Below are 27316 nucleotides of genomic sequence, written 5' to 3' on the forward strand. Positions count from 1 at the left end.
AATTCTCCCATCGTCTGGCATTTCCACCACCAACCAAGTTGAAGCAAAATTAATGATTAAAGTTACATATGGAAGAAGTCCTAGTAGAGTCTAGGGAAATTTTATGATTATTTGGACACATTCGTATGTGTTAAATCATTTTGTGATTTTAGGAAATAAGAACTTGGGGACTGCAAGACAATACTTGGGACGAGTATGAGTAGGTGTGAAAGGTAGTAGAGGCCTATACTATTGGAAGCACATGACTCGTACTTGGATCAGGGAAAATCACAAGGTTACCAAGGCTCGAGTAATTGATTATGTTTTGTTCATGTTTGTCGTTACCATCGTTTCGTTATTGACTAAGAAGATGATCATTATTCCGACCCTAGTGGTCATATCAAATCAAATCTGGATAAGATGAGATTGTTACATGGTTCAGAGAACCAATATCAGTGTAGCACCTGACTTAAGCCAAAAGATTGAAGTAAAAGATAATAGAAGCGCTCAATAGAAGTATCGCAATCACTGTGAAAGTAAGAAGCTTGTAGCTAAAGATGATACATGCTATAATGTGATTATATCACATTAGAACATGAAGGAGGGTATATTCTGTTTTGGAATTTGACTCAAAAATACCTGAGTCTAAGCTTTGCATCAAACAATGAAAGGTCATTAGAACATGACCCATTGGCCTGTTACAATAATCTAAGTAAAGCCTATTTACAGAGGAGCAGGAGTCTCCAATAATGATCGATATTGTGACTTGAAGATCATTTTGAAAGTCTAACGTGAGATAGAGAGCGGGTTCAAGATTGAGCACCGCCAGCAATCAAGAAGTCCAAGAGTTAGAAACTCATTACAAAAGACATAAGAGTTACGGTTATTACCTAGGATGAAAAGACAACTTATGGAGTCATAATACAAGCCTTGTTTTGTGTATGATTCCGGGACGTAATCATCCTAAGGGGGAGATAATTGTAACGCTTGCAGATTCAGACTAGTCAATTTAGAGACAATAAGCATCAAAAATAACTTTTTGATAGAAGATTATTTATAATAAATAATCTTAACCAGGTTATAGTATATGTTACAAGGGTTCCGTACATATAAAGAATGCTAAAATCCGAGTTATAACGAAGAAGTTATGATCTGTCGAAATTTTACGGCCAAACCGACACGGCACCGCATAACGTAAAAAGTGAATTTTTGATAAATTACTTTTTAGCCATAGGGATCTAAATGAAAGTCGTAATATATGTTAAACCGGAAACATACATAAAAAGAATGTACAAATTTGACTTCGTATGAGGAAGTTATGATTTTTTTTTAAGATTTAGCATTACAGTGCACAACAAAGAAATCGAATTTTAGATCGATCGATTTTTAGCCAACACAACCTAAATGAGAATTGAAGATCTCATTAATATAAGCTCAACAATATAAAGACAGCTGAAAGCGGACGTTGGATGATAAAGTTATGAATTTTTAACGGACTTTAATAGTCTAAGCCTATTAAAATATAACTTTAAAAATAAAGTCAAAATTTGCCATTGAAGTCTAAACAAAAGTTGTAGACCCCGTCGATACCTACGCGTGGATATAAAGAACATCAAAAAACGGTGCTCGTATGCGAAAGTTACGGATTTTACAAGATAATTAGTTTTTGGAGTAATTTGCGAGTGACACGTGCCACAATACTCACCACTGCTGCTTCTCCACGCCTTGCCACCAGACGATGACACTTGGCACCCCAACACGACGTGTTGGTCTCACTAACATGCCATGTTGTGCCATTTCCAGCCTATAAATAGAGGCACAAATGATCCCATTTCTTCACAGTTTTCCACTTCTCTACTCCCAAAGCCTCAATGCTTTTCTCTAGCCCTTCTTAGGAGTTAATAGCGAGTCCCTGAGCACGAGAAGGCCCCGAGAAGAAGAGATTTTGGCTCAGAAGTTCTGCCTGAGCAGAGCCTGATTCTTCGCTAAACTCTATTGTAAGTGAGTTATGCATACCCTACTATGAGTATAACTTGTGTTAAAGTTCATTATCGTTATTATGAACCTATAAACAATATATGTAAGTATTATAAAATATACAAAGTACTATTATAATACCTTTTAACTGCTCGCGGTAAGGGGAATCAGATTTGAAGGGCCGCATAGGGTTGTTGGATTTCAGAAAAGTTTAAATGCCAAAATCGTCATGCCCTCCGGTGTTTCATGTCTGGCTCCTGTCTGTATATAATAGTTGAAAAGTATTTTTTTAACACTTATAAAAAAATATCACTCGTAAATCTAGTCTAATAATTAGTTGCATTAAATATTAGACTAAAATGTAGTGATAATGATACTAGGTTTCGTCGAAGAAAAATAAAATTGTTAGAAGCAAAGCGCTTCCCAAGTTTGGAGTCATCACTTTAACAAGTGAGTACATAATTACTTTTATCTTACCCATATATATGAAGTATTTAATATAAGTTACGTGTTATATGTGCATAGTATCTGTGTTCTTGATATCTATGTAGGATGAACAAAATATACATGTTTTATTCGATTTAAATTGTATACGTATTTTATACCTATAATTATGATAGGTAAAGATGGGTAGATGAAAGATGAGATGAATGATGAGAGATGAAAGATGAGATGAATGATGAGAGATGATATAGATGATAAGGTGTGAAGATGATGAGAAGCCTTGACCCAAGCGATGGTCCAATCATCTAGCAGAGTATATATGACAACCATAAAGTATTCTAGACTGCCCAATGGAACGCTAGCAGGCTCGCAACCTGTAGGTGTTGTGAATGATATGTTCACCAGATGTACTCTAAAAACTCCGACAACTATGGATCTAGTGTCATACAAATGAACGTTGGCAGTTATGGCTTTAGTGTCTTACAAATAAATTTTGCCAGCTATGGATTTAGTGCCCTATAGATGAACATTGGCAACTATGGACTCAGTGCCTAACAAATAACATCGACAACTATGTCCTTAGTGCTTGTTATATAAACCTTGGACTTTGTGCCTATTCCGTAGGACAATCCTTAGGAATAAATATTGAGGAATAGATGATTCTTAGGGAAGATACTTAAGAATAAATAAGATAATGGGGATAGATAAATTGGGTTAATTGTTTGATGATGAAACCTAATAACTATATTATTGTGGGTTGAAAACCCTATGTACTTACAAGGTTTCTCAACCTGACCCACTCAGTTTATTTGTATCACATGTATCGATACGAAGACACATTACACTGAGAGATTAAATGATATGTAAATCATTAGTGTAAATGAATGTAAGGTCTGTTTATGCTTATGTTTCTATATTGTCAATGATATCATAAAGTTTTAATATAAACAAAATACATTTCTTCGGAAATGTTTTGATAATATGTTTATCATGCTTTCTGGGAACAAACTCCGCTATATTATTCTTTAAAATGGATACTCTGATTTTTAAATAAGCATTAATAAATTTTTTTAAATGGTCGTGAATTTGGGGATGTCACAATAATGATGAGAAGATTGAGAATTCAAATGATTTAATGTCCGAGAAAAAACTTGTGGGACACTCGGGATTTGATTGCAATTATTGTAATGTAAAGAATCACCTTACCAGAGATTGTATGTTGAAGAAGCGAGCTGAGAAGCAAAAGAAAGTTAATGATGAAGCCTATTATTCAAGGAAGATTGAAGCTTTAACGGTGAAGTTTAAGAATTTGTCCCTTATGGCGAATGGAGAAGGGGGAAACAAAAGAACATATCAAATTTAGTCTTCGAGTTTAGATGACGAGGAAATGTGTCATCTTCCACTAAATTGCCAAATGTTAGTATGGATAAGGATGCAGTTAGGATAGATAATATGTCTTTTTATCAAACAACGAAACATATACTATAATACAACAACACAACTTTATGGAAAATTTACTGATTTTTATCATTCATAAGATATTTGTAAAGAACATCATAGAAACTCTTATCATTTATAACTTTAAAAAATGATTTAGTTTATGAAATTCCATATGATTGAAAGAGTCGAGTTTCTTTTTATGATCAAGTGCCAAATGAGAGAAAAGTAAGTAATGTGATATTACCAAACTATATTTTTATTAATTTTGTAACACTCATAAAATATAGTCCCAAAAATTTTCTTTATAAATCATAAATAAACCGTAGTTATTAAAATCATCTCATTGAAACATAAGCCATAGTATCTCAAGTCATCATAAACGGTATATCCATATCAAAACATATGTCAAATATATCCGAGTAAACATCACAGGCTAAACATCATGGTGTGTGCAATGCAGTCATCCCGAGCTCTTCCCTTTGCTATCAGAAAGTACCTAAAACCAAAACTGAAAACCGTAAGCAAGAAGCTTAGTGAATTTCACCCAAAATACCACATACCATACACATAACATGCAACTAAGAGATACGGGCCCCGCCTACACTCAAGGAGAGACGAGCCCTGCCCACACTCGGATAACAGGCCCCGCCCACACTTAGTGAGATACATGCCCCACCCACACTCAGCTACTAGGAGATACGGGCCTTGCCTACACTCAGCTACTAGGAGATACGGACCCTGCCCACACTCAACTAACCAGGAGTTACGGGCCCCGCCCACACTTGGCTAATAGTGAGATACAGGCCCCGACCACACGCAACTAACTAATAAACACATACAAGTATCACACAGACAACAAGTATAACCAAAATCTACCAGTCCATTCCATATCCATACTCAAGTAATGCTAAGATACGGGCCCTGCCCATACTTAGCTACTAATCAGCACATGTAATATACACGGGCCGACATTGGTGCCTTTGACCCGTTCAATCTAGGAGGAAACTCACCTCAAATGTCAGATGATAGCTGAAACGTCTCTGCCCATAATCAGCTCTACTCACTCCCTAAACCAAAACAACCCCTTAGATACCATTTCCTACTCATAACCCTTTAGGGTCAACTATGGTCAAATTCAAAGTCAACACTCCGAGTTGTCTCAACTCGTCGAGTTCCCTTGAATCATAAAATCATGAAATCACGATCCAACTCGCTGAGTTCTTCCTTTTTAATAGAATCGGGACACTTCGACCCAACTCATCGAGTTCCCCTATGAACTCATTGAGCTCTTCAGTCTGTTATCCCTTCTTAATGTATTAAGCCCTTGTTCTTCAAATCTACACCCCATACTCCAAATCTAAATTGGAAATGCCTCTAGAAGGGTAAAGTTTCCAACTTTGCCTATTAATACCTTTCCTAAAGGGATTAAGCTCAAACCCTAACCCAAAAGGCCAAAGTCTTAATCCAAACACCACCAAAACTACAAGATAGACCATGAGGTATTGGATCTGGACTCTAGGGACGAAAAGATCACGTAAAGTCCCAGCTTTCTCTACATGTATAGCCATTAGAAGCTCCAAAAGGCCAAAATGATGGTCTAAAGGTTGCATGAGGCTTCCATGGCCATAAAGTTGGCACCTTTATGTCATGAAAGCCCCTCAAGACCTTAGATCTGAAGGGTTAACCCATTTGGGACGTTCAACTCCCAAGGACTGTGATATTTGGACCAAAACCAAGTAAAATAACCCTAAAAGAAGATCTAAACAACTACAAGGCAAGGTTCAAGATTTATACCAGTAAAATATCATGGACGAGGCAAGGATTCTGGATCTATAAACTCTTTCTTGTGTCTTCAAGCTTTTCCTTCTTCCAATGGCTTCAATGTACACACTAAAACACTTAAAATGGCTCACAATTACTCACAATAGCATTAGGGTTTCAAGATCTAGGGTTAGGGACTTGGAGGCTGGAAATGAGACCAACACCTTGGGGTTAAGGTGTTTAAATAAGATTCAAACCCCGAAAACTAGGGTTTCATGTCTATCTGCCTACTCGTCGAGTTGAGGCCTCCCAACTCATCGAGTAGGTTACTTAAAATACGCGACCCTTATGATCTCTACTCGACGAGTTTGGGCTTCCAACTTGTCGAGTTACTCTATAAAATGGAATAAATTATAATTTAAATACATACCAGGAACCAGACGTTACATATTTTTTTATAACTTATTATAATTTTTAAAAATGATGAAATTTTTATTTAATTAAAATTTTCATTTATTAAACTTGTATCCGCTAAACTTTATGTTTTATTGAATTTGCATATAGTATATAAAGCAAATTGTAGCTTTAGAAAACTAAAATATATAATTACACTTTATAAAAACAATTAATAGATGTGTCGCTTTGGGGATAGGTCTAAGGTCATTTAGTCACGAACTTGGTGAATATTTAAAGAGATAAAAAAAAACATGCGTGTATGTATGTGTATGGCTATCGGTATGTGTATGGATGTTATTGTGAGTGTCGGTATGGGTTTGGGTGTGAGTATAGCCGCGGGAATGATTTTTAATAAGAAATACTATTAAAAGTATAATGTTTTAATATAAATAAATCAAAGTAAGTTGTTTTTTCGGTTTTTTTTTTTTTTTTTTTTTTTTTTGTTAATAATTTTTTTCGTTAATAAATGCATGTGTGCTTAACACAAAAAATGATATATTAAGATTTACTAAAATTATACACTAAAATTTAATACAAGAAAAAAGGAACAAGTTGGATAATTTGTGAGTAAAAAAAATATTTAATTAACACAAAAATAATATTCCTATAACATTTGGCTTCCTATCTTTTTTAAACGCGTTTGAAATAATCTGTTTTTTTCAAACCGATCATTTTTCAGCCGGTCTTTTTATAGACCGGTTCGGACTTTCCTTTTCGAGACCCATCAAAATTAGTCTTCTTGTGTTCTCGTCCAAGAGAAAAGATCACCATATATATCAAAATGATTTACCAAAAACGTGCTTCATGTAAGCTCAAGCCCAAACGCTTCATGTAAAACCTACGCATCTAAATCACTTGTCTAATACAAACTACAAAGTATCAATAGATGGTATTGCTTATGTGTTCTATGTGTGCCACATACATAGAAGTGGCATTATGCCGTTGAAAATATAAAGAATGAGAAACCAAATTATCACTCATATCTAAAACAAATAATGTTAACTTTGTAAACCAAAAGCTATATTTTTCACTACACATTGTAAATCTATTATTTATATATGAGACAAAACAGAATTTTATAAAATTTATTTAGTGGTGGCATGCACTTTAAATAAAATAACAGTTAATTTTACTAGATTTATATTTCTAGAGAAAGCGGTGGTGAAACAACGGATAACATATTAACATGGATTGTCCAGACATTTCAAAGTGGTCGCCTCTTATCTCTGATATGCAGAATTAAAGATCATTCATGGATCCGAAACCACCTTCTCCACCGCATGTTCTTATCTTTCCATGTCCGGCGCAAGGCCATGTGAACTCCATGTTAAAGCTGACGGAGCTGCTCCTGCCGGCGGGTCTGCACATCACCTTTCTAATATCCGCCAAAGACCATGACCGCCTATCCCGCTTCACCACCGTCCATTCCCGCCTCAGCTCCTACCCGGGTTTCCGGTTCCACGTCATTCATGGTCTCTATGAAGGCCCCATAGACACCGATGAAAAACTCAATCTGATGTTAATTGATTCTTTGCCTAAAGTAACTACACCCTTGCTCAGAAATTTGCTTCTCGATTCTCAGGTGACTTGTTTCATAGCTGACGGAATCTTGGGTTTTGCACTGGATGCGGCGGCGGGTACCGGAGTTCCCGTCATGTTCTTTCGGACGGTTAGTGCTTGTGCTTTCTGGGCTTACTTTTGCATCCCTGATCTCATAAACTCCGGCGACCTTCCCTTTCAAGGTACGTAATTACTAATTAATTACTCCAATGTTTTACAATCACATTTGTACTTAAACTTTATCGAGTTTTGTTCGAATGTTTTTTGATATCTGAAATTTGTAATGAATAAAGGTACAAACTTGGACGAACGAATAGTCAACGTGAAAGGCATGGAAGGATTCCTTCGCCGGCGTGATCTTCCAAGCTTTTGTCGTTCCGGCTTAAGCAACACCACGTTCCAAGAAGTTACCAACATAACACGCCGGACACCAGATGCCCATGCACTCATTCTCAACACTTTTGAAGATCTTGAAGGCCCTATTCTCTCTCACATACAAAAACACTGCCCAAATATTTACACCATCGGACCACTTCACGCACACCTCAAAGCCCGATCCATATCAAAATCCACATCTTCAAATAGCTTATTCCAAGAAGACAGGACATGTATAGGTTGGCTCGATCAACATGCACCCAAATCGGTATTATACGTGAGTTTTGGAAGCATAGCAACACTAACAAGGGACCAACTTATCGAGTTTTGGCATGGTTTAGTTAACAGTGAGAAACCATTTTTATGGGTCATCCGAGAGGATCTTGTTTCGAGTCTTGATGATGAAAACAAGGTGCCAAGTGAGCTAGAAAAGGATACCAAAGAAAGAGGGTGTCTAGTTGGGTGGGCTCCACAAGAAGATGTCTTAACCCATTCAGCTGTAGGTGCTTTTTTGACACATAATGGATGGAACTCGACGTTGGAGAGCATTGTTGAAGGAGTGCCGATGGTGAGTTGGCCGTTTTTTGCAGATCAACAACCGAATAGTAGATTCGTGGAGGCTGTGTGGAAATTAGGGTTGGATATGAAGGACACGTGTGATAGAAGGATAGTTGAGAAGATTGTAAAAGAAGTAATGGAAGTTAGGAAGGAAGAGTTTGAAGAATCTGCCCGTCGTATGGCGAAACTGGCCAAGGAGTCTGTTAGCAGCGGTGGATCTTCTTATAGGAATTTAGATCGTTTGATCGAAGACATTAAAAAGATGAGTACTCAATCTAATTAATGATATGTCAGTTGCTAATGTGAACATTTGCACCTTCTTCCTAGATATATAAATTAAGAAATAGAAAAATTGTAATTGTAATAGATATTTGTTTCTTCTTCAAAGAGGAAAAATCTTTTACAGATATTTATTCTCTTTAAATAAAATTCTATTGTTACTGAGGAGTGTTGAATAATGGTTCTCAAAACTTTGGTAGCTTCTTTTCCACTGCTTAGCATTTAAGATTTCAGTTTTGTTTTTGGTAGCTGTTACTTAATTTCAAATAACTGGTCCATGATTACCCATAAATTAGTATGTATTATCAGTTGCTTATTTCTAGCTTTGGCGGTTTATGTTTTTTGGTATTTATATGGCTGTGTACTCAATCAAATTGTTCTTTAGTTTTTTTTTCATTTTCTCACTGTTCTGTATCATAATTTCTTGTTTAAGTCTTCTTTCTTCCAACAAAATTGGTATCAGAGTCGGTATATTGACATGCAATGGTACAAGTTCTACAGAACAGCCATTGATTCCAGTTTTCAAGGGGGAGAAGTACCACCTTTGGAGTCTCAAAATGAAGACAATGTTGAAGTCCTAAGAGCTATGGGATTTGCTGGATAATGGGTATGTAGAACCAAACCCGACACCAGCAGAACCAGATCAGCAATTACGAGAAACTCGAAAGAAGGATGCAAATGCTTTATTCTTCATCCAATCAGCATTGGATGATGAGTTTTTTCTACATATTGCAGAAGCAACAACCTCGAACCAGGCATGGGCAATTCTGAAACAAGAATTTCTTGGTGATCGAAAAGTCATCAATGTCAAACTACAATATCTTCGCCGTGAATTCAAGACCTTGGGCATGAAAGAGAAGGAAAAGGTGCAAGTTTTTCTTTCGAGAGTATCTGAAATTGTCAGCCACATGAGGTCATACGGTGAAAATGTTAGCAATGAAACTGTAGTCAGTAAAGTTTTAAGGAGTTTGACCAAGGATTTCAGTCATGTCGTGGCTACAATCGAGGAAACAAAGGACCTATCCACTTATACTTTTGATGAACTAATGAGTTCTTTGATAGCTCATGAAGATAGGATGAACATGTGTTGTAAGAAAGTCGATGAGAAGGTGTTTCAAGCAACTGGGGATCAGAATAAACGAAGTGCAGATAGTTCACGTGGTCGTGGATGAGGAAGAGGTGGATATCGTGGTCGTGACAGAAGAAGAGTTCAGTTTGGTGATTAACGCCAACAAAAAACATCCCTCGATGTCAACATTGCAACAAACTTGGCCATAGAGAAGCTGATTTTTGGAACAAGCAGAGAGAAGAACAGAAACCTCAATGTTGATATTGCAACAAACTTGGCCACAAAGAAGTTGATTGTTGGACCAAGAAACGAGAACAACAAAATCATGCAAACGTTTCAGAAAAAATAGAAGAGGAAAGCAAGCTACTCATGGCACCTTCTTCCACAGTTGATACGTCTAATGGTGTGTGGTTTGTGGACAGCGGATGCTCAAACCATATGACAGGAACAAAGTCTTTGTTTAAAGAGCTTGATGAGACTCAAAAGGGTGTAGTTCATTTTGTAGATGACAATGCATTGCATATTGAAAGACAAAGTATAGTCTCCATCAAAACCACTCAAGGTAATGCAAAACTTCTTCATGATGTGCAATATGTTCCTAAATTAGCCCATAATTTGCTAAGTGTTGGGCAATTAATGTGTTCTGGGTATTCAGTTACTTTTGATGACAAGTATTGTTTAATTAGAGACAAAAAATATGGTTAGCCCATTGCTAACATTCCAGCGACACAATATAGAATGTTTACGCTTAAAATTTCAACCATGGAGAAGTGTGCTTTAGTTTCTACTAGTGAGTCAAGCATTTGGCATCTACGTTATGGTCACTTAAATATAAATGAGTTGAAATTGCTACATAAGAAAAATATTGTTTTAGGGCTGCCAAAAATAGATACAGTGGATTTTTGTGAAGGGTGTGTATATGGGAAAGAAACTCGAAAATCGTTTCTTGTAGGTAAGTCTTGGAGAGCTTCTTCTTGTCTTGAATTAGCACATACCGATGTTTGTGGTCCAATGACTGTTGATTCGTTGGATGGAAGTCGATATTTCTTGTTGTTTATAGTTGATTACAGCCGTATGAGTTGGGTATACTTCTTAAAAAATAAGTCAGAGACCTATGATTGCTTTAAAAAATTTAAGGCTTTGGTAGAGAAAGAGAATGGGAATAACATAAAAGTTCTTCGTTCCGATAATGGTGTTGAATTCACCTCACAAAAATTTAATGACTTTTGTGAGTTTAATGGCATTCATAGGTCATTTACAGCACCGCACACCCCAGAACAGAATGAAGTAGCAGAACGAAAAAACCGAACCATTGGTGACATGGCAAGAAGCATAATGGCAGCAAGAAATCTTCCAAAAAAATTCTAGGTTGAAGGCGTTGCAGCTGCTGTATACATTTTGAACATCTTGCCCATAAAGGTTGTTCTAAATCGAACTCCCTATGAAGCATGGAAAGGTAGAAAGATGCAAGTAAGTCATTTAAAAATCTTTAGGTGGATTTCTTATGCATTAGTCACATCATCTCGCAGCAAGCTTGACCAAGAGTCAGAAAAATGCATTTTCATTAGCTATTCTACTTCCTCAAAGACGTACAGGTTATTTAACCCAATTAGTGAAAAAATTATTATAAGTAGGAATGTTGAATTTAATAAGGCAGAACAATGGAGTTGGAAAACATTGGCTTCAAAAAAACTCACCAAAATCTGTTCCTGTAACATTTGAGGGTAATAACTTCACAGATCTAGAAACAAGCAATTCTCAAAATGGAGATAATGTTACACCACCTTCATCTCCACCTTCTTCACCATCAAGATCTTCTTCATCTTCAAGCTCTTCATCTGAAAGTCCTCCAAAAAAGTTTCGATCATTGGAGGATATCTATGCTTCATGTAGCTTTGCATTGTATACACCTGATCCTTGTCCTATCTCTTATGATGATGCAGGAGAGAAACAGGTGTGGAAAGATGCAATGAAAGATGAGATTACGACTATTAGAAAGAATGAGACTTGGGATTTGGTTGGTTTTCCCAAAGAAAAAAAATGCCATAGGCCTCAAATGGGTGTACCGTACAAAATACAATATTGATGGTACAATCCAGAAGCATAAAGCGCGTTCGGTTGTGAAAGGGTATGCTCAACAACACGGAGTCGATTACGAAGAAACATTTTCTCTGATTGCTCGGTTTGAAACAGATCGAATTTTTCTTGCCTTAGCCGCACAAATAAAATGGAAAGTGTACCAATTTGATGTTAAATCGACATTTCTAAATGGAGAGCTATGTCTCTCAAACGGAATGATTTTCATGTGGTGATGATAGTAACGTGTACAGGTTGAAAAAAGCCTTATACGGGCTTAAGCAAGCCCCCCGAGCGTGGTACATCAAGATAGATTCGTAGTTTCAAGAAAATGGATTTGATAGAAGTAAAAGTAAGCCTACTCTCTATGTAGATGACATTATTTATATGGGGTTGTGTGAATCTATTGTTGCTGAGTTCAAATCTTCGATGATTAAAAAATTTGAGATGTCAGATATGGGCTTGTTTCGTTACTTTCTTGGCCTGGAGGTGAACCAATGTGATGATGAAATTTTTATTTGTCAAAAAAGTATGCTACTGACTTACTTAAACGATTCAATTTGTTGAATGCGAATTCGTGTTTAACACCGATGAATATGAATGAATCGCTTGTTACAAATGATGGCACAAAGTTGGCAAATGTGAAACACTTCAGGAGTATAGTTGGAGGCTTGAACTACCTAACTCGCACCAGGCATGATAGTGCATTTTCAATTAGCAGAGTTTCAAGATTTATGCACAGTCCTTCGGTTCATCATATAGGAGCAACAAAGAGGATTCTTCGCTATATAGCTGGAACGGTTGAGTTTGGGATTTGATACTCAAATGTACCTAATCCAAAATTATATGGGTTTACTGACAGTGATTGGGGTGGCTGTTTGGATGATCGAAGGAGCATATCTGGTTATGTTTTTTCTCTTGGTTCAGGTGCTGTTTCATGGAGCTCAAAAAAGCAAGATGTTGTAGCATTATCCTCATAAGAAGCGGAGTACATTGCAGCAACATCATCGGCTTGTCAAGCTGTGTGGTTAAGAAGGATACTTGCTAATCTTCTCCAAAAACAAGTTGGCCCAACAGAAATCTTTTGTGATAATCAAGCAACAATTGCAATGACAAAGAATCCACCCTTCCACAGCAGGACAAAACACATAGACATCTGTTACCATTTTATTTGTGATTTAGTTGCTGAGAAAGAAATCATTTTGAAGCATTATGGAACTAATGAGCAAGTTGCAAATGTGCTCACTAAGTCTTTTCCAAGTGTCACACATAATTTCTTTAGGTTTCGTATGGGAGTAACAAGTTTTGAAGCAAGGGATGTGTTGAATAATGGTGCTCAAAACTTCTGGTAGCTTCTGTCCCACTACTTAGCATTTAAGATTTCAGTTTTGTTTTTGGTAGCTGTTACTTAATTTCAAATAAGTGGTCCATGATTACCCATAAATTAGTATTAGTAGTTGGTTATTTCTAGCTTTGTCAGTTTCTTTTTTTTTTTTGGTATTTATATGGCTGTGTACTCAATCAAATGTGGGTAGAATATTGAATAAAAAAACTTTGGGAAAATGACTTAAGAGACCATCGAAGTTTCAAATTCATTCAAAAAAACCATTCAAGTATTAAATGTTTAAAAAACACCATCAAACTAATAAATATGTTCTAAAAACACCAATGAAGTATATGTTCTGTTCAAAAAACATAATCTCTATAGTTTGGGGTAATTTACTTATTTAGTCCCTAACTTGTTTTCTTAACTCGGACGATTCCTTTAATATAAATTTGTTTCGACTTTGGACCCAGATCGAGTTAAAAGACTAATATACTCTTATTACTTTCATTTAACATTATTTTTATTATTTATTAATTATTTATACAATTTATGTTATTATTCATTATAAATATATCAATTTTATAAATAATTAATAAGTAATAAAAATAAATGTTAAATAAAATTAATAAGGGTATATTAGTCTTTTAACTCAATCATGGTCCGAAGACAAAATAAATATAAACGCTAGAGACCGTCTGAATTAAGAAAAAAAAAAGTTAGGGGCTAAACATGTAAGTTACCTTAAACCATAGAGATAGTGTTTTTTGAACAGAATATGTACTTTGTTGGTGTTTTTTGAACATTTAATACTTAAATGATTTTTTTGAACAAATTTGAAACTTCAATGGTCTCCTAACTCATTATCCCAAAATCTCTTTCACACCAATTTTTTTTTTTTTTTTTTTTTCTGTATCAGAATTTCTTGTTTAAGTCCTTTCTTCCAACAAGGAGGATGAAGGATATAGATGAATTTATACATGTTCTTCATTGTTAATTAAATAGTATTTAACAATGGCCTAATTGTTAAAACCTTTCCAATATACTAGCTCAATTTACATCTTATCCTATAGCAGTTTATGTGAATGGTGGAGAATATTTTAAGCGTCATGATCATCGGTGTTTTCTGGAAGCTCTCACTGTAGGAACTAAACCCTAACCATACTCCAACATGTGCTCCTAAAGACAAAATTAGTGCACATGGAATGTTGAGGATTGCCGACTAGAAAGAAAATTATGAACTCTATATATGTGGCTCCAAAAAGGATTAATGACACAATTGTTAACCGATTATTTATATTGTTTTAAAAGAATATCACTGTATTAAAATAATATTGTAAAAAAAAAAGTAATCTAGTTTTATTTTTTTTGTTCTTACAACATTTTGGCATGACCGAGAATAGCCCGTTTACATGGTTATCATACCACGTTGGCATGGTATGTTAAAGCAAAAATAAAAATTAGTAATTTCTCACAACATTTTCTTAGTATAATGGTGTTTTCGAAATACTTTAGATATAGATAATTGATTATTTACTTATGTCATTAATCTTATATTTATTTTCCATAATAGAATGTTATAATATCAAAAAGTAGAAGTACAAGTATGTTATAATAAATACATTCTATCAAAAAGTAGAAGTACAAAGTATGTTATAATAAATATAAGATATACGGTTGTTATTTTCTTTTATTTAACCTTTTAAGGGAGCTCAGTATGGGTCCTCCACTGCATGGATGATCCCATATAGACACAACATATAAACGTCGTTAAGGTTTAAATAACACCTTCCTAAATATATGTCTGGTTAAGGCTTGTTGCCATCTCAACGTGTCTCAAGTTCTCAACACGTAAATTTAAAGGATAGATGCATTTGACCATTCCAAATGGTTTTACTGGGATAATTTATTTATTTTTCCTATAAATATAGCTCAACCCCATTAAATTCTTTCGCACACAACTTTTATCTTTTTTATATTTTTATACAAGTTTCTAGGGTAAATTACACGGATGGTCCTTATGGTTTAGGGTAATCTGCGTGCTTCGTCCCTAACAACTATTTTTAACTCGGATCGTCCTTATTTTATATTTTTATTGCACGCTTGGTCCCTGTCCGTTCTAAAAAGACTAATATACCCTTATTCATTTCTTTTTTAATTAAAATTTTATTTATTTATTTATTATATCAAAAATAAAATAAAAAGAAACCTAAACCTAATACTTCTCATTCCTACATTCTTCACCGACGTTTCTACCACACCACGCCTCCACCTCCAGTTAACTCCCCCACCGTCTCTCCCTCCCCTTTCAATACATCGGCGCTTTCTCTCTCCAACGTTCCTGACAAGTGTAGAGTCGTCGTCCCTGGCATCTGCTCTCGCCACTAGCTCCCACCGTCATCGCCAATCCATTTGTGTAAAGCTATTATCAACGATTCATCATCTTCTTTGTCGATCATCATCTCCGATCACTGATTCACAGTCGTGGAAAGTTGTATCAAGTAGATTCGAGTATTGTGAAGCAAGATTTGATGCAGTTTTGTTACGAATCAGGTGTATGGGTTTACTTTAGGTCGAATGTTTGAAATCAAGGTTATGTAAGTGGTTTGTTATCTGCTATTTTTCTGATTTTTGTGTAATTCGAAATCCATTTATGTTTCATTACATTGTGAACAAAATCAAGAAACAACCCAACATGTTAGGGTTTTTATGGTTTAAATCATCCATGGGGTTGTAATCTATTTGAAATATCTTAGATTGTGTAATCGATTTCATTTTCAATTTGTATTTTTTTCGGGTTTCAGCAAAGATGAGTTTGTGATTGTTGGAATTGTCTCAAAATGTTCATTGATTTTTGATTTTCTTCTTTTTTTGTTTCCTTGTTTATGAATTCTTGGTAATATGAACAAGGATGTGTTCCAAGTGATAAAAGGAGGTGGGACAAGAAGGCATTCATGCCAAATATAGAGGAAGGTTATTGGTTTTCCGTTAAGTAGGTTTTCCGATGAGTGGATTTTGGGTTGCAAATTTTCGATGAAAATTGCCAGTGGTGATGGTTGAGGAAACTGGCGGTGTTGGTGATGTTGCAGGTGGTCAGTGATAACCTATTGGGATAATGAGTATTGGGATTGTGGGATCATGTTCTTTTTTCATTATTTTTTTTAATTTAATATAATGATAAAAACTGATTAAAGATATCAAAAAGGGTAATATGGTTATTTCAAGTCATCAAGGGACCAAGCGTGCAATAAAAATATAAAATAAGGATGGTCCGAGTTAAAAAATATTGTTAGGGACCAAACACGCAAATTACCCTAAACGGACCATCCGTGTAATTTACCCAAGTTTCTAACAAAAAATTTTATAGAAAAAATTGTATATTTTTTTTGGTATTGTAATGTCTTTTTTCAATTTAAATGATATGTTTTTTACTATTATATAATTTATATTTATAATTATTGAAAAAAAAATGAGAAGTATGATATGGAACTTAAAATGTTATGAAACGTGGTAATGGATTCCTATTTAAATTGGTGTATTGTAAAAGATTGATATGACATGTGGGTGTGTGTATATATATATATATATATATATATATATATATATATATATATATATATATATATATATATATATATATATATATATATATATATATATATATATATATATATATATATATATATATATATATATATATATATATAGGTTCAGGTACATTTGAAACAATTTTAATTTTGTGAGATCGTAAAACCAAATTTAAAAATAATTTTAAAATGCAAACTAAATGGAAAAATCCCAAAATTCTTTTTTAAATATTATTTTTGGAACTTGAATTAACTAAAAAAATTAATAAATAAATAAATAAAATTAAAAAAAATCCCTTTTTTTGTAAAATAACTGAATTATTCTAATAGAATATTATGTTGTACATATTCTAAAAAATAATTTTAAAATGCAAAATAAATGGAAAAATCTAAAAATTCTTTTTTTTAAATTCTATTTTCGAAACTTGAATTAACTAAAAAAAAATTTAAAAAAATCTCATTTTTTTTTTAAAATATGTGAAATATTCTAATAGAATATTACATTGTATATATTATCAAAAAATAATTTTAAAATGCAAAATAAATAAAAAATCCAAAAATTCATTTTTTAAATATTATTTTCGGAGCTTGAATTAACTAAAAAAATTTTAAAAATAAAAAAAATATGTCTCACGTTCTCACAAAATTAGATCGTCTCACATGAATATATATAGACGATCTAATTTTGTGAGAACGTGAGACGTATTTTTTTTATTTTTTAATTTTTTTAGTTAATTCAAGCAACAATGGCGAATGATGCAACATTTTGGAGTTACAACATGGCTAAAGTTCGGGATAGGATGGCGAAGTTCGTGATTCAAGAATGTTTGCCTTTTGACCACTTCGACGACAACGCTTGGTTACTCTTGAAACAATTTCCTTCGTCAAAACCTAGTATCATTACCACTAGGTTTAGTCTATCATTCTCAGAGACTAGTTAATAGTCTAGCTATTATTACTATTATATAAGCGTGAAACAATACTTATATAACCTATAATAATAACCCAAGTACTTATTATAAATTCCTAATAACGTTACTATTGTTAAATAAAAACTATATTAAAAATAGCGTTGGCGTAGCTTACTTACAACGGGTTTTATAGAAAATCGCGCTTGGCTCAAAGCAGCATTTCCGAACCAAAAGACTCTTTTTCTCGCGGAGCCTCGGGGATTCCTTCGGGTGCTAGGGGTTCACCTAGGCTTTAGGGGGGATGTTTAGAAACCCTAGAGAGAGAATGAAGAGAGGTGTGAAAAATCCGAGAGGATTCGCCCCTTTTTATAGGCCTCAGCCTCAGAGTACGTTGGGCGTTCGTGCGAGGGTACGCGGGGCGCTCCGACCTTACGTTGCGTGTTCGTATAGCCACTTGTCTGAGCCTCCCTGGTGCGACGTGGATCTTCCGAAGCCAAGTAAATCCGAACGCGAGGTGTTCCTTCTTGTACGAACTGCGTAGCGAGCTAGCTGTCACCCATCCAAAGAGAGTTCGTGATCAGTAAGTGACGGTCCCGATCAAGCCACGTTATCACCCCCTTGCAGATTTCGCAATTTTCCTTCCCTACTTCTAAAATTCATAACTAATGCATATGAGCTCTGTTTTTTACGTTCTGTTTATCCACGCGTAGGCGAGAATGTATTCCACGACTTTTGTTTAGACTCCGTCAGCTAATTTTGACTTTATTTTAAAAGTTATATTTTTAACAGGTCGGGATACGATTGGTCCGTTAAAAATCCATAACTTCTTCATCCGACGTCCGTTTTCATCTGTCTTTTTACCGTTACGCTAATATTAATGAGATCGTCGATTCTGGTTTAGGTTGTGTTGGCTAAATACCGCTCGATCTAATATTCAAACTTCGGGTTGTACACTGCTAAGCCGAAACTTTGAAAAATCATAACTTCCTCATATGAAGTCAGATTTGGGCGTTCTGTTTATAGACGCACTTGGTATAACGTATTCTACGACTTTCGTTTAGATCGTTGAGGTTAAATATCGCTCTATCGTAAATTCCCTAATTACGCTTCCCGGTGTCGTGCCAGTTCCATCGCAAAACTTTGACGGGTCATAACTTCTTCGTTATAACTTGGATTTCGGCGTTCTTTATATGTACGGAACCCTTGAGACATATTCTACAAGTTGGTTAAGATTATTTGTTCTAAATAATCTTTTGTTAAAAACTCGTTTCGACCCCTATTATCTCTAAATTGACTAGCCCGGTTCTACAGACGTTACAAAATTACTGGTTGTTTTATGACATGATATTTATCTTTTTCGATTATAGGTTAACATTACACAAAAAATAAGTGATTTTCTTATTGTCTTAGGTAAAACATAAGAAATATCGTAACACCAATTCCAAGAACATTTCTCTTGGGAATTATATCATTTTAGACTCTCAAAATGTGGGATTTCTAGTGACCATGACGTGGTCATAACAGAAAAGGAACTTGCATATTACATTCACTACAACGTGGTCTGTAATGGCCACGACGTGATGGCAAGAGAATGAGAAACCTAAACTTTGGGTCCTGAGCGTTATTTAAACAACTTCGTGTCTAGGGTTTGCTCTAAACTCCGGCCTTCATCCCTTTAAGTGATACTTTAGAGAGAGAGAGATAGAGAGAGAGTGTGTGTGTGTGTGTGTGTGTTCTTGCCCTTTCAAGGATCGTTGAAGAAAGTGAGGGTGATTCTAGCTTGTAGTGTGACTTGTTGTTGTTAAGGGTTGCTTCTACATCTATCCTTAGGCTCCAGAAGGTATAAAGTTCACACATTCCATTATATGGGTTGCTTATGATGTGATTAAGTCCCTTTTTGGATTTTGGAAATTAATACTTGGAGTTTGAAGTAACTCAATGACCTTAGATAAGATTTATGCTAGTTTTTGGACCTTATGGTCCCATAAAGTTTGTATATTGATCATAAATCAACCATATATGAGTTTTCTATGTCATTTGGTCCCTTTTTAAGTTAGGTATTTACATCTAGGCTTCTTGAGGTTAGATAATGGATAAATTTGGAAACTATATCCATGTATGGCCTTAATCGATCCAAATCTAAGCTTTGGAGCTCTGAAAATAAGGATTAAGAGCTTAATGAATTGAACTAGTTAGGTTTTATTCTATACGTGGCAATGTTGTTGCCACGACATGGTGGCGAGGGAGTTCACGACTATTTTGGTGTTTAGCCACCACAACACGGTTATGGTGTTGGCCATCGCATGGTGACTCAACTGTTGACTTTTAACCGTTGACTTTTTGACAAAGTTTGACTAGAGGTCAAACTTTAAGATTTAGGTCTTAGATTTATTATTGATCCATATTTGGCTAGGTAAGTGTGGTACGAGTTTAAAGCGTGTGACGAGTCGTCTGGATTTCTGCTTTCGTTTGTGAAGTGAGTTTTCTCACTATACTTTGTACTGCAATATATATCATTTGGATGTTGATATGTTGTAGTAATCTATTAGACTGGTAGATCTGTTATGATTATCTACGTTTGATTGTTATTATTATTTGCATATGTCGACATATTGTGGTTGGGTTGAGGCGGTCCAGTTGTGTGTTGTTGGCTAAGACACCCGAGCAGTCCATTTCGCTACTGTAGGCCCCAGGGGAGTGGTCTAACTTGATACTGTAGGCTCCGGATTTGTTCTTGCATTGTATGTAGGCCCAGGTGGCGATCCAGTTGCGTGATGTAGGCATTGTGTTCTTGCATTGTATGTATATTATTGTGGATTTAAATATTTTAGGTACTTCTGAGAATCGGGAGCAAGACGAAGGCGTCCGTTGGTTATTAAGTTTTTATAGATGTTATGATTTTGATACTTTGATTTTATGTCATGTGGTCAAAAAATGGTTTGGATTATGGTTTTATGGAAAACAACTTTTAATTTCTTTAAAATGAAAACATTTTACTATAGTTTTTAAGACATTACAAATATACCATCTAGTCATTTACTCAATGACCATTACTCTGCAAAGTCACGTTTGGATGCATTTTTGTGCTTACCCTCTTGCATTGTGTAATGAGTTGTCTTTCTTATAAATAGGATGTGAGTGATACTTATTTATGTAATGATCATTTTTGGAGATATTAGTTTTAGAGAGAGAAATAACATGACTCGTTTGTACTCTTTCTATCAAAAACTAATGAGAGCTTGAACCAGATTTATTTACTCCATGTGTTCATGATTTGTATGATGATTCACCAGATATTATCAATTCCGCATATGTCATCATAATCAACACCACTACAATTGGAATCAGAGCAGGTGTTCTTGATTTAATCAAGAATTGATCCATCATGGCATTCTAGATTTGATGATTTTTCATTTGATTTTTAATCTTCGTGTTATAAAGAGTTTGGATTCTAGAAATGGAATTCCTCATTGATTCTACTCATAATTCGATTTTCTTCACTAGAATTCAAGTGATTTTTGCTTTCTCTTTCTAAAAAAACCTATTCAAAATCACTTTCTCTCTCTCTACAAAAACTCAAGATCTTATCGATTGATCAAAGATGGTGTACTTGGATTACGATTCTTGGGTTGTGATCATTGAAGATATGAGATACAAAGTCAATGAAAATCAATTTTATGGATTATTGTTGAAAGGTGGCTTGATTTCATGGGATACTATGGTTTCTTATGGAGGTTTGAAGGATGATCATGGAAGATTGATTTTTCAATCACTTTCAAAGATTGGTTGCTTAGTTGAAATTTCCATGAACATGTTATGTTGGAGATCAAATCAAAAGGAAAGAGAAGAAAGAGATTTGTTTAAGATTAAATTACACGAATGGTCCTTATGGTTTAAGGTAATTTGTGTGTTTGGTCCCTAACTTATTTTTTTTTTAACTTGGAAGGTCCCTACTGTTTGTTTTTGTTACACGGTTGGTCCCTGTCTTACTTTAACAAACTATTTTGCCCTTGATTTTTTAATTTATTTAAATAAACACACCCTCAACCTCATCCCCTCACCTTATCTTACTTACCCCACTATTTTTTCCTATTTAAATAATAGTCATTTTAGGTAAGACAGAGACCAAACGCGTAACAAAAACAAATAGTAGGGACCAAGCTCGTAACAAAAACAAACAGTAGGGACTGTCTAAGTTATAAAAAAAAAAATAATAAGTTAGGCACCAAGCGCGCAAATTATCCTAAACCATAGGGACCATTCACGTAATTTACTCTTTGTTTAATAAGAATGCATTTCTCTAATTAAAAACCCAAGTGATCTTCATGCTCTTAAGTATGTTGAAGTTCAAGATTATGGAGTTCAATGTGATGTTCTTGATGTTCTTGAAGTTCATGACAAGAAGATTCAAGTTGATTATCATGAAGATGAAAAAGTTTTTTGCTCAATTGGAGTTCAAACCGATGATATTTTGTCTTCTTGTGATTCGTTTGAAGGAATGATTCATTCTCGAAAGCCGTTAATCTAAGAAATTCACAAATATCAAACTTCAAAAGATATGATCCAAACTTGTCAAGTTAAAGTTGTGTAAACTGGGTTTGTTCATGAATTCAAATCTTCAAGTTCCAAGAAGATGAGAAAGGAAAAAAATATTAAATGTAAGAACAAGCGGGTTTATTCACAAAAATCGTCAAATGTTGTTGTGAAGCTGAAATCTATGAAGCAGATTTGGGTTCCAAAGTAACAATCTCCAAGTGTGCATTAAATTTGAAGTCAAAACCCAAAAGTGTTGATGGTTCTTATAAAGATGTTCTTAGATCGTTGAAGAACACGAATAATAAGTTGTATAACATGCATCATGGGTGGTACAATGTTCAAATTGAAGATTTTCTCGTTCCAACAAAAGAACCAAGATCTTCTAAATTTGATTCGTTCGTTGCAAACACAACTCGAATCGTCAAAAAGGTATCACAAATTCTCAAATGGATTCCAAAACGTCTATGATTTCGATTCGTGTTTTGTGTTTTTCATTTTTGATCGTTTTGTCTCATTGAATCAAATCCATTTCAACTCCATTGTTGATCTAATTATTTTTGTTTAGATCAAACTCAAACCAAAATCAAAATTATCCTCTAAAATTTCGAGTTTTACTGTTCATCTAATTTACATTCTTACTATTCATTGGATATATTTTGAATCCAATTTAATTTGATTTCGAAGCCCAGCCCAAATGGATTTCGTTATTGTTCATATGATTTTTTTAGCCCAATCTATTTTCCTTTAAATTCGATATTAATATGATGTGAGCCCACAAATCTTCAAATTCGTTTGATTCTAAAATTGTTGTTCGTCAGTCGACATGTACACACGCTTTATCTGTTGTACCATTGGATCATCTCATAATCGATTGTTCTTGAATTCTCATTCTCATTTTCTCATTTTTTTTTTCTTGTTAATCATTTGATGTTAATTGAAAATCTGAAAATGGGATTCGATTTCATATGATGAAATCGATTTTATTCAAGTTCACATGAAGAAATCAATATTAATATGAAGAAATCGTCAAAAATGGGATTAGCGAAGGTTGTGGATTTGTTATTCGTTGTTTCAGCTCGATAAGCCTTATTAACGAACCATGGTATGAACCCTTGATAACGAACTCCAAACAATTGCTAACAAACCGACATTGACTCCAACATTTCGTTAACGAATCACAGCAAAACATTCAAAAGCGAACCCATCAACAATCGACATCTCGATTCCAAAATCCATCTTATATCCATCGTCATGAAGTCAAACCCATTCGATCATTCGAACATTTACTCTTCGTCCTTTGTTATCAAGCCATTAACCATCGATTGATTCCAACACAATTTTCCAACACAACCTTCACTTTTCATCTCAAATACTGAAAAGCGAAGGGTTGAAAAGATTAATTTTTGAGAGAGAAATAACAACGATCTATTTTTACTTTTTCTATCAAAAACTAATGAAAGCTTAAACCAAATTTATTTAGTCCATGTGTTCATGATTTGTACGATGATTCACTAAATTTCATTAATTTCGCATATGTCAACATAATCAACATCACTACAATTGGTCTCAAAGTTCTTAACTCACACTATATACTAAATCAAAAATAAATAACAACACTTATTTATTTATGTTTTTCTAAGTAAACCTAAAAACAAACAAGATAGCAGTAACACATTAACTTCTTAAAAAAGATATTTAGATAAATCTGAAATATAAATAAAAAGATAAAGTTTTTCTGTATATAACAAAATATTAAAAAAATAATTAATAAATAAATAAATAAATGATGGTAGATAGATTGTTAGTAAACAGATGGTTAGATTTTTCTGCACTTAGCCCTTTTTATTTATTTTTATTTTTTACCATTATACCTTTTATTTAACCGGCCCTTTTGGCTTTTTGCACATAACGTAAACTTTTTATGTATAAAATACTAGTCATCATATATTCATATCTATTAAAATAATAAAATCTTGAAACAAATGGAATTTTCAAATTCTCCAACAAAAAGTCCTAAAAGGTCTTCGGATACCCTTCTCATTTATTTTCATCACTGTACTTAGATGATCAACATCAAACAAAATCATCTCTCCACCACTACTACTTATATTTATAGACCCTTTTCTCCTATCTACTCTCCAAAAAACGGAGTTTCAGTAGGTCCATTCTTGAGGGAGGAGCATTTCTGGGTTATTCACCGGTGACTCCATTACGCCGCCGTGGCCATGGATGTTGCTTCGCAGCTGCTGAGCAGCTAGACTCATGGCATTCCTCCGACCCATTAACATTTCTGAAAATTAATCATGTATTATGAAGAATCTTACATTAATAATATAAATTCTAATGTTGGGAGAATAAGCTCTGGTGGGATTAGTTTACCATAATGCGGAATCAGGTCGACATTGATGCGTGCTTGAGTTTGAGGCTGCCCGTTAATGGGGACAAGGGTGTTATTGGAATATTGAATCGTTTTAGCTGGCAGATTAGCAGGCGAACATGCTGCAAGAAGAATCGATTAAAGGAATATTTGTAAAAATTAATTAATTGTATGATTAGTTTCGATCAAGTAGAAACAAACAAAGATCTGGAATTATGAAGAAATTTTGAATATATAATCAGTTTGACTCTGCAATTTCTGACGCGAAGATGAATAAAGACAAATTTACCTTGTCTTTTTCGAGATTCAGGTGGGTTATTGCAGTATCTGCGGGGCAAAAACACACCAGTTCCGGGACATTCCCTCTTCGCCGCCGTAGCACCACCACCGTCACAACCGCCCCCAGATCCACCGATAACAACTCTTTTCATGACCGGCGCATTGCAGGGTTTTTGTTGATTTGAACGATGTTGGATGCGTTGTTGAGGCGGAGGCCATGCAGTCGGAGGAAAACTCGGTGGTCGACCACCACATCCACCCCCGACGCTTTCGCTTCCCGAAACGCATCTGTTCCGACAACTCTGCTGCTGCCGGAAAAACTCTTCTCCGTCACAGTAAGGAACAACTCCAGGTAAACCTCTGTTGTTCAAGCTCATTCTCATCTTCATTCGTGCAACTTGACCCGCAGCAGCATAGATCATATTCCAAGCATCTTCATCACTTCTCACAAACGGTGGTAGCGAAGGTGGCTGAGAATGAACAGAACCCAACCATCCAAGAGTGGATTCCGGCGAGCCAGAGAAAACCCTCTTCTCCTAAAATCCATCAAAAAAAAAAAAAAAAAAATCAGAAAAATAAAATACTGGGTATGGTACGCACCGACGTCTACTTACAAGTTACAAACCTTGAGATTATTGGAAAGGGGTTCTGTAAAGGAGGCAGATCGAGAGAAGCGGTGGGTTAAGGCGACGACATCTTCATCGTCGCTTTCAGACTCGGTGGAGTAGGGAGAGGCGAAGTGATGGGGGAAAGCGAGGTTTTCTTTATCCATGTCGGAGGAGAGGAGATGCCGGCGGGTTGAAAGGGACGGAGTGAGTGAAATGGATGATGGGGGGAGAAGATGTAATAAAGAGGCCAGTGAAGAAGCAGATAAAGACAATGAGGGTCCCAATGAAAGATTAAAGGGAGTGGAGAGAATGTTGAATAGACAGGCTTTTTTTTTTACTCGGTTTCTTCGTTCTTGCAACTCCGATTGCTGATTTGTACGCATATATCATCTCTAACTTCAATTACAAAATTAAACACCAAAATATATACAAAACATCTATAAGTTGGTTGATTATAATTTAATTTATAATAAAAGCTAAAGTTTTTGTTGACATGTGTTTAGTTGGTTGTTGGTATTTAAACTAAAAATCATAGTTTTTATTTATATAAAATTTTATTTATATAAAAGTATTAAGCAAACTAAAAATATTTGATAATATATATATATAAGTTGTTTATCGGTTATATTATATGTATGTTCATACAATTTTTTTTATCATATGATCATTTACGAATTTAACATTTAATACTAAAAATTCAAATGATAAAAACTAAACAGTTAAAATAATAATATTTTGAATTAGGAGTATTCTTATTATTTTACCATTAAAATTTTACTCGTCCTAATTAAATCTTTAACTTTCAATTCTATTATCATTTAATATTAGAATAGTAGTTTTATAAGTTATCATATTTATGTGGCATGCTATATCGACAAATTGAGTCATCCTTATCTATGTAGCAATGATATGGTAATGGTATCCACATCGATTTTTATAATTAACTCTCTCTTCCCTCAATATCGGTGCAGCTTCTTCACTCGCCCCCAAAATCGGACTACCGGGGATTTGAGGGGTTGCTAACGTAATCCCATTATTCGAAATTGCAAGGCTAAAGTTTTTGTCGTCTCCTCAACCACCGTTTTAGTCATCATAACCTTGAACGAGTTGGAATGTGACTGTAAGAATGTGAAAAACATCAAGCATTACGGCGACATATCCTAGACAATGTCATTGAGATTAAGAAAGTAATGAGGTTGAGGTCAATGACAATGGAGTTGACATGGACAGTGAAAGAATTCCTCAAAACTTGCATTTTGAGTGGATGTACTATTGATGAAATGGATCCAAAGGATATACAAAAAGAGATTGGTGAAGGTGATTTTAAATCCCTCTCAATCGATCAATTTAGGGTTTTGAATTGATCGGTATTCTTTTTTTTTATCATAGTGTTTTTAAGTTAGGAATTTTGAAAGTAAGTTTTATTTACATGGTTTGCTTTAGGATTGAGTGTTTGAACCGAGATAACTATTTGTCACAAACTCAACTTGTTTTTGTATCATTCACTTACATTTCATGTACATCGTCACTAATCCATTACATAATGTTGATACAAGTAAAAAAGACAGTAATTAGAGAATTTTCTAATATAAATAATATATTTTTTTCATCTCTTTTGCACCTTCAGTTAAGTATTAATTGTGAAGGTTGTAACTCATGAGAGAAAAAGAGAGGAAAGAGGGGGAGGGAAGAAGTCACACACATATACATAGAGTGTGAA

At 34.7% G+C, this 27316-nt stretch overlaps 2 protein-coding genes across 3 annotated transcripts; one reads left to right on the forward strand and one right to left on the reverse strand.

The window, feature by feature from the left end:
- Window positions 1-7220: 7220 nt before the first annotated feature.
- On the forward strand, window positions 7221-8997 carry LOC145012010 (7-deoxyloganetic acid glucosyltransferase-like). 2 transcript variants are annotated; one of them, XM_078970768.1, is made up of 3 exons: window positions 7279-7529; window positions 7640-7799; window positions 7911-8997. In XM_078970768.1, the coding sequence occupies exons 1-3, from the start codon at window positions 7452-7454 to the stop codon at window positions 8831-8833; spliced, it is 1161 nt and encodes a 386-aa protein (XP_078826894.1). In that variant the 5' UTR covers window positions 7279-7451; the 3' UTR covers window positions 8834-8997. The 2 variants fall into 2 exon arrangements, with proteins under 2 accessions (XP_078826893.1, XP_078826894.1); XM_078970767.1 differs by having other exon boundaries at window positions 7221-7799.
- A 15269-nt stretch (window positions 8998-24266) lies between these two features.
- LOC145013137 (uncharacterized) lies at window positions 24267-25980 on the reverse strand. The gene is made up of 4 exons (XM_078971945.1): window positions 25614-25980; window positions 24999-25524; window positions 24712-24831; window positions 24267-24622 (listed from the first exon to the last, which is right to left on the reverse strand). Exons 1-4 carry the CDS (start codon window positions 25977-25979, stop codon window positions 24486-24488), a joined length of 1149 nt encoding a protein of 382 aa, XP_078828071.1. The 5' UTR covers window position 25980; the 3' UTR covers window positions 24267-24485.
- Window positions 25981-27316: the final 1336 nt, after the last annotated feature.

This window comes from Lactuca saligna, chromosome 8 (assembly GCF_052625555.1).
Source record: "Lactuca saligna cultivar CGN05327 chromosome 8, ASM5262555v1, whole genome shotgun sequence".
Taxonomy (NCBI): Eukaryota; Viridiplantae; Streptophyta; class Magnoliopsida; order Asterales; family Asteraceae; genus Lactuca; species Lactuca saligna.

What these genes read in the sequence shown, in the direction of transcription:
- LOC145012010 (XM_078970767.1), top strand. Translation starts at nt 7,310, where the DNA reads ATGGATCCGAAACCACCTTCTCCACCGCATGTTCTTATCTTTCCATGT. An exon ending in CGGCGACCTTCCCTTTCAAG is followed by an intron (nt 7,800 to 7,910) that starts GTACGTAATTAC and finishes TAATGAATAAAG; the next exon opens with GTACAAACTTGGACGAACGA.
- LOC145013137 (XM_078971945.1), bottom strand. Translation starts at nt 25,979, where the DNA reads ATGCGTACAAATCAGCAATCGGAGTTGCAAGAACGAAGAAACCGAGTA. An exon ending in CCCTTTCCAATAATCTCAAG is followed by an intron (nt 25,525 to 25,613) that starts GTTTGTAACTTG and finishes GATGGATTTTAG; the next exon opens with GAGAAGAGGGTTTTCTCTGG. An exon ending in TGAATCTCGAAAAAGACAAG is followed by an intron (nt 24,832 to 24,998) that starts GTAAATTTGTCT and finishes TTCTTCTTGCAG; the next exon opens with CATGTTCGCCTGCTAATCTG.